The sequence below is a fragment of the Centruroides sculpturatus genome, unplaced genomic scaffold, assembly GCF_000671375.1.
Source record: "Centruroides sculpturatus isolate CEXI.00-Female unplaced genomic scaffold, Cexi_2.0 scaffold1705, whole genome shotgun sequence".
Taxonomy (NCBI): domain Eukaryota; kingdom Metazoa; phylum Arthropoda; class Arachnida; order Scorpiones; family Buthidae; genus Centruroides; species Centruroides sculpturatus.
This window is the reverse complement of record NW_019385875.1, coordinates 1-8,570: the sequence shown is the minus strand read 5'-3', so window position 1 is coordinate 8,570 and position 8,570 is coordinate 1. Positions and strand designations below refer to the sequence as shown.

Sequence of the window (8,570 nt, the reverse complement as noted above, 5' to 3'; positions counted from 1 at the left end):
TAAGGCGAAATGAAAATGAGATAAAAAGGAAATATTTAAAAACTTTTTTCATCACTAACCGTGAATTCATTTTTTGCTAGAGACAGCCATTTTGTTTTAGCTACACGTTGCTCTTTATTATTTTTGAAAATCAGAAAAATTAGATTAAGATATTTGGTAATATATTTATTTAATATCTTATTGTGGAAAATACTCAGTTCTCGTGAATTACTATTATGGGTTTTTATTTTTTTATTTAACTCTCTGCCCTCTGGGCACTAAGAGGACCTCTTTTAGCAAGCCCATTATAAGTTCAGCCAGGCCCACAATGTGGCAGTCAGGGGTGAAGGATAGGACCCGATATATCCAGACGGACCACCCCGAAAAATTCCTGGGAATTTTATCGACCATCTGGATTCGACCCCGGGTCCCCCAGAGTGGTACCACCAACCCTCAGATTTTCTACTCTGTCAATTCACTAGACATTTGTTTGATATTTTAAAATATGTGCCAGCAGAATATTACGAGATGACAAAATAATTTAAGTGATAATTTCATCGTGGATTTTGCCTACAAACTATACTTGGGAATTCAGTTTCGAAAGACTATAAAGCCTGAATTTCACTCGTAGAAAATAACATTAAAGTTGCCAAAGAGAATTTAATTTCTGAATGTCAAACATTAAATACGAATTACATTACATTAATTGGAAAATATATTTCAACTTTAGATCCTCTCCTATACATTTATTAGATATAATTTCCAGAAATTACATGCGAAATATGTTTTAAAATATCAATGCTCATGTCGACACTTCGCCTGATATAAGATCATTTGGATTGGGAGGGTTATTTCTGTTTTTAAACTCTCTGCCCTGTGTATACTAAGAGGACCTTTTTAGCAAGTCCATTACTGGTAGCCTAAAAATTCCAGGAAGTATTCAACCTTACTAGATTCGATCCTGTTCGCATTTTTCACCGGATGCTCGCTCTCTGGTGTTTAAAAACAAAACTATTCTATCAGGGTCGATTGATTCATTCTTGTGTATTATCAGCAGTAAAGATGAATAACAATNGGTAGCCTAAAAATTCCAGGAAGTATTCAACCTTACTAGATTCGATCCTGTTCGCATTTTTCACCGGATGCTCGCTCTCTGGTGTTTAAAAACAAAACTATTCTATCAGGGTCGATTGATTCATTCTTGTGTATTATCAGCAGTAAAGATGAATAACAATAGGAAAAGCAAAGCTTTCTGTTGCGTTCCAAATTGCAATTTAAAAGCCTTGTGGGAGCTTAATATAAGCTTTCGTCTATTCCTACATGAAAAACATGATTATTCGAAAATTGGTCGGTTATATTTATGAACTTCTCTGAATTCTGAAAGAGTAGATTAGACTGTTAAGAATTGGCATTTTCCTGATTGTCCAGTTTTACATGAACAAATTATGCTGTCAATTTTAAAACATATTCTCTTAAAGTTTAAAATTCCAGCAATTTTGTGTGGGACACAGGGTCGGATTTAAGCATTTCGATGCCCTAAGCTGAACTATGCAAGGTCCCTTACCAACCATTCACAATTTTAGAAGTCAATCATGAAAAGAATTAAAGTAAAGTATATTTTGTTGGTTCATAAAAGAATGTTTATTACAAAATTTGACTTCAATTTTTTTTTTTGTACAAATGTTTGAGGCTCCTTGAAAGTCGAGGCCCTAAGCAACAGCTTTCATAGCTTTTTATATGTAAATTCGGCCCTGATAGGACAAATGACAAATATGAGGTTTTTTAACACAAAGGGCACAAATATGCGTAAAACGATCTCGCTCATTTGTTTCGATACCACAATGATGTGTCTCGCTAGCAATAATTGTTCTCCTCCTATAAAATTTCTCGATAAACAGCTACAAGCAGCATATATCATTATATCGGACAATAATATATGATTAATTTTACATTACTAGTTACAGGAGACCGAGATATGGTAGCCATTTTGTAAAAATGCAGTGCCCTCTATAGTTCATGGAAAACGCGAATAGATACTAGGCTATCCGGCACTCTGGTTCGAATAGTATGTAGATACTATCCGAATACATATATTTCAATGGTGTCTTTCTTGGTGTCATACAAGAAAACACGTGGATTTGTTCTTAAATATTATAATAATTATATTAGAATACTAATATATAATACAGTAGTGTCTCTATACCTTGGTACTTGCCAGTCCGACAGGGCGGGGCGCATATAAGTTTTGTGTTGTCACTTGTGGATGTATGCCACAGAGACGGAAATACATGTATACTTTCAGTTGTCAATTGTGATTAATACGATAAACTAACATGTGAAGCAAGCGCGTGTTTATTGTACAGTATATACATACAAAAGCCAGTAATTTGATGCCCGCCGTAATCCGACACTCGCCGGTCCGACATATGTCGGATTACAGTGACCACTACTTTCAAATAGTTTTTTTTTTTCTCAGAAATTCATGAATTTCAACATGAGAATTAATTTGATATCGTTGATTTTTTATATATTGGAAAATAATAAGTTGGAAATATAATTAAATATTCCAGTTTCAATATATATATTCTATTGATAGCGATATAAAAGATATATTGGAGAAATTCTTATCTTCTTCATTGAAATTCTTTTCTCGATATGAAATGAACATAGGAAAGTAAATCTGTTAGTAATTTTAATGTCATTTGCTTTGTCAGACAGAATAAAGATAGCAGAATTTTATCTGGAAGAACAAAAATGTAACATTTTCATCTAAAATACCTGCGAATAGAGAAAAATTAATATACGTTTTAAATAAATATAAAAATCTTACGCATGTACAAAGAAAAACTTTGCTTCCGTTTCTTGTACGTCGCTTTAACACACCAGCCACAATCCAAAAAATTCACAAGAAAAATTGTTGCTGTTTAATACAAATAATATCACATCCTGTAAATTGCTGTATATCGTGAAATGTATTCTCCATCTGAAAGAGAAAAAACACAATTCAATTTTTGCTTAAAGCGTTTCATTATTTTTATTTAATTATTGGTGTCAAATAGGCACTATGGCGCGCGTGATCTCTGATTTCAATTTTCAAACTTCCCCCCAAGTGATGATACTAAAAATAGCCGCAATCAATCAAAAAAAGACAGTTACCAATAATTAAAATTGAGAAAAAAAATAAAATTTTCAAGGTAAGGAAATTTTAGTGGTAAAAAGTGAGGTAAGCCATGACACGTGACGCTTGTCTCCCCACCTTCTGTAACCAAAGCAGAGGAGATTGAAATAAAAGCGAAAACATGAGTGGAATTAGAAACAAACATCAGCGCGTGTCTAGAACAATAAAATCGAACAGGAGCGAAGACGAAACACGATACCTTGTAATTTATGCTAATTACCTTCTAATATTAAAAATTTTAAATCTTCAATAAATTATAATGAAATTAAAATTTTTTGACTGAATTCGACTACAAGCACATTATAGAACTGGATTAATTAATTTTAGGTCCCCAAATTTTTTCAAAATTTTTTTCCCGTGAGAAAAAATTTTATAGGGATTTTAATCAACTTTTAATGACGCACGCTTCATGCTTTANTTAGCGGGGGTCGGAAATCGCAATAAAAATTATAATTTTTTAAAAATATTTAAAAATATAGGTTTAGTTTCTAGTCACCCTACTTTAAACCCTTCTCCTCCCGAGACGTCTATGAGAATGTCCCGGGAAATAAGACACCAGCTGTTCTCAAGGTCATCCAGATGTGTAAACAATGACTCATAAGTGTTAAATTTCACAGAAAGGCGAAACAAAGGAAACTAAATGATGAAGCTTTTTAACCAAAATTAACGCATTTCTTTCGTTTTTTTTTCAGTTTTAAGTATTTTTTATGCTTAATTAAAAATTTTTTTAAAAAACTGGACAAGAAGGGGTTAAGGTAAAAATATCTGCTTTTTGACAATAAATTTTTACTAATTAATTTTTTAAATTGGTGCCTGATTGACCGAAGGTGTGCAATTTCTGTTTCACTGTGCTCGCGCATTACGACAGGCTAATCTTTGTCTTTTGATTTATCAGAAAATGTAAGCTTATCTCTTTCTCAATTGTTTCGCGATCAACATTTGCCTGTAAATAAACCAACATTCCAGATTTGACTTAGTAAAGTCAGCCGAAAACGTTAATGTAGTAAATAATTTGCACTGCGTAAAGATGTGCTTGTTGCCTTGGCATAGCTCAAGCTACTGTGATAACATTTGCACTTTTTTGTTCGAATTTTCAAAAGAAATTCCCACGCTAGCTTTTGATAAATTTGATGTCAGAATGCTCAGAAGATTCCTGGCATGTTCATAAATTATATTTTGGAAAATATAATTAACTCTGAAGAAAGCTATATTCAAAAAACGAAAGTGTCGACATTTTCCTCTTTGATGCTTAATAACAAAAAGTATTCTGATATTTTTGGATGCTGTTTCTTGGAATATAAAGCAACATAGTTGTTTGATATTTTTTCAGAGTTTGATAAATTTCAGTTGAACTACGGAAATGTTATCAGAGTTCTAAGAAAAAAAACCAGATTTACATCCTTCCTCCCACTAGATGGCGCCACGTTGCCTAGTTCTTCAATTGCCTAGATCTAATAACGGGAAACTTTCGGAACAATGCGAACTTGTCATTTCTTTTAAGTGTGATCTTTTTGATTTTATTTCTGTACTAAAATACTGTGTTTATTTATTTCACGGAAATATAAATTAGAAATACAATAATTAATACATCGCTTGTATAGTCCAATAGAAAAAGTCAAAGATTTTTAATACAGTTTTATTTGTGATTTTTAAAAATATACAATAATTCTCTTAAGAGCTATATTCTCAACTTTTGCACAAAACTAAATGCATGCAACATCGTACTCATCTCTAAATGCTATAATTGCTATACGTATATCAATTATAGCTATTATAGATGAGTATGATACATACAGAATATATAAAATGTTTATAATATATATAAATTGGTAGTGCAAATTTGTCTTCAAAATGACAATAATTCTACACTTGCAAAATACTACATTTCCTTGTTAATGGGAGTAAAATGATGGGATAACACAACGCTACACATGGACGAAATGCCAAAGGGTCCTGCCGGGAGGACATGTGTTAAAAATTGGCCCTTATATAGGTGGTAGAAACCTAAAGAAAACCCAGAAAACTCCACGTGACCAGCATGTTTAGGTGCAAACTCACAACCAACTACTAATATCAATGGTTTTATCTACTAATTAAAAACGAGAGAAAGAAAATAAAGAAGTATATATACATATTGAAACATGCAAAAGCATCACAAAGTCGTAAGAGATTTTGAAACCATGAAAAAACAACTGTATTTTTATGGAAATACAGGCTGGTGCTACTGTATGAGCAAATTAGACATTTGCCTAGGGCGGAAAATTTTAATAAATTTATACAAAATTATCAGGCTATTGCTTTTAATATTTTAAAATTTTTATTTATATTACACTTCGGGAGTTGAATATTAATTGACGGAAAACAAGTAATTACACTTTTAATGGTAAAGGCATTTCAGAACAAAAATTTTTCATTTTATGTAGAGGATAAGAGGGTATCAAATGCATGTCTTGCCCCGGGTGGCAAAACTCTAGCACAGGGTCTGTGGAAATATTAAATATCTCCAAAGAGTATAATCTTTTATAGTCGAACAACCGTATTACTATTTTATATATTACTATTATATATTATACGTATATTACTATTTTAGAAACAACTGCAATTAGAATTGCTAATTACTACAAATTTCACAATGTGCATTTGGACAATGTCAGTCTAAAACTAATGAAACCACACACAAAGAATTACTCCAGTTTCTCAGAATTTCAAATATTTATTTCGATATACCATTACTGAAGTTGCCTGAAGGTTTCCAAATAGGTGTTGATGTACAAGATGACGATGTTGTTCCTAAAATCACATCTCGTATTTGCAGCAGCATATTGAATATTGTATACCAATTTTCATACATCTGAGAAGAAATGTAAAATTCAAAAATACACAATAAAGACTAAATGTCCATAAAATGTTTATAATTTCTTTCCACAAATTATGTGAGAAAAATAAAATTTGTTAGTTGTCAGAATTTTCTTACCTTAACTGGCATGTCTTTAAATATTACAAAGACTTGTAATATTTAAACAGCTGAATCCGAGTTTATTTTCTTGAAATTTCTCCACAGCTGAATCCGAGTTTATTTTCTTGAAATTTCTTCATGAAATTCAAAATCTGTTCAATAAAAAGTTGATATAATATAAAGTCCATCATTTATTGAGTATTAATGTAATCTATATAGTCCTACCTTTAGCTTATCTTGCAATGAGAGATAAGCACTTGTAATTCTTCTGATTTCTTGAAAGGAATCATAGATCTGAAAGTAGATTTCGAGAAATTAGAATAAAGAAATTTTATGAAAAATGTTTCTTGTTGCTTGTAATTACCGAAGAAACGCAGCGTGAAATTGAAAACACGCAGAAAAATATTATCATGGTTACAACAATCGTAACAATCCACATTATAACACGAAGATGAAGAACTTCCGTTCTAAATACTGATGTGTAAATCACGAAGGATACAAGACAGAGGATAAGCCCATATAAAGCGAATACATATTTATTGCATTTTTCATTAATATTTTCGATTACATCGCAAAATTCGACGTGTTTCGATATCAAACGGTCGATATTCTTCTTTGGCCATTGCGTTTTCGCCTGTTGTAACTGCACTGATAAAGCTTTGAATCTGTCGTTTATGATTATGCCAATTAGTATGACTACAGGCGCATGCCACATCCATATTGTAGACTCATAAATTGAGACAATTTGGAAAAATACAGAGCAGACGATGGCCCTCGAATAGCTTGAATTTTTTTCAATTTCTTTGAATACGATCAAATTGACAAATGTGAGCAAACACATCGGAAAAGCGTAAGCGATTCCGATAGTATAATTTGCAATACGTTGGTAATATCGTACTTTTTCTATTTCTCCTTCGTAATCGGGTATCTTCATGTTAAAGCGCAACTTCTGTTTTCTGCCAATTTAAATTAGGAGAACGGAACCCCAAGAAACACAAAAAAATATTCCTGTCATATAATGAGAATTGACTTTTTCATCTCTAACAATTGGGCTGCAAGCGATAATGTTGTCTTTCGTCGCAAAGTGGTGAGAAAAAAAAGCATCAGAGAGTGGCTTATTATCACCAATTGCACGAAATTTGCATGAATTGATACGAAATTAGATTGTGTTGGAGTCAGCTGATGACAGATACATCGTTCGACAAGGATATCTCCAAAAGGTATAGATAACGAAAATGTAGGATGAAGAAGACAATAGAGGCAGTTGCCTTCCATCTTGAGTATTGCGAAATTAAATCAATATTATTGTATAGATCGAAATAATCGATAGTTTATATTTAGAGTAGAAGATATTGTCTTGAGAATAAATCGAAGATGTAATATTATTATAAACGTACTAATAGATCACTACAGAGAATAATAATTTAGCATTTATTTTATTCTTCGTTGTGTTCTTTTAAGATTTCGTGATACAACAGAGCTTCGATGGGTGGACTTAACGTATTTGCGATTATTATTTCACTGATTTGTCTATTTCAACATCATTTTATCCACTTTAAATTACAATGATGTTTTGTTATTTATTAAGATCCCTGTTTGAACTATGCACGATCTTTGACACCATCAATACACTTACACTTCTGCAGTAGAATTCGTACACGCCGTTTCACACCCGTAGCTCATTTAATGGCACACTCCTGCTGTATTTAATGCGTATGAGCTACAGTGTTCTGTTATGACTTCAAAACAATCGATGGTTTCTCATCGATTGTTTTGAAGTCATAACAGATGTCATCATCGATGTAAATCAATCGTTATGTGAAATCTGAGAAACGCGCCATATTAGTAATGGTGATTTGGTCGAACGACGAATTACAAATAGTGGGAATAATGAACGAGCAAAGCAAAAGCGGACGTTCAGTCTCACTCTTGGAAGAAGGAACTCTTGAAGTAGACTATCATGAAAATGATGACGAACTGAACTGGATGACCTTAATGACCTTTCGGTAGTCCTTTTATATTTTTTTGCTCTGTTCCTTGACTGAGAACACTTCCAAAATTGATAATACTGGATTATTAACATCCAATCTGAATTTTCTTTTTCTAGCTTGCTCAGGGTGACTAATTATTTCAGGAAAGAGCGTTGGTACAAAGTAAGTGTTATCTTGCTACTTTCCTGTCGATTTATGCTCCAAGATTTCTCCTTTGTTAAATTTTAAGTATTAAATAAATTTAGCAATTTATTTTGAATAAATTGTAAAAATTTTCTGGGCCGTTCAGTCTATGTTAATGTCAAGTTTGTACAAACTGAAGGATAGGAACTCACAGTTACATCTAGATATAATCTAGTAAGAATATATTTATTTTATTTTTGATTCTCAAAAGATAGTGTTGATGCCTACAGCATCAACAGTATTTTTATTCAACATTACTCATCATTGGTACGATTTTAAAAAA

General features: G+C 32.2%; 1 protein-coding gene and 1 long non-coding RNA gene across 2 annotated transcripts; both read right to left on the bottom strand.

The window, feature by feature from the left end:
- Nucleotides 1-5,850: 5,850 nt before the first annotated feature.
- Nucleotides 5,851-6,192, bottom strand: LOC111642688. Its single transcript, XR_002759589.1, has 2 exons — nt 6,132-6,192; nt 5,851-6,008 (listed from the first exon to the last, which is right to left on the bottom strand). It is a non-coding gene; the product is annotated as an uncharacterized LOC111642688 (long non-coding RNA).
- A 122-nt stretch (nt 6,193-6,314) lies between these two features.
- On the bottom strand, nt 6,315-7,801 carry LOC111642685. Its single transcript, XM_023389065.1, has 2 exons — nt 6,478-7,801; nt 6,315-6,407 (listed from the first exon to the last, which is right to left on the bottom strand). Exons 1-2 carry the CDS (start codon nt 7,045-7,047, stop codon nt 6,315-6,317), a joined length of 663 nt encoding a protein of 220 aa, XP_023244833.1. The 5' UTR covers nt 7,048-7,801.
- Between the last annotated feature and the right edge of the window lie 769 nt (nt 7,802-8,570).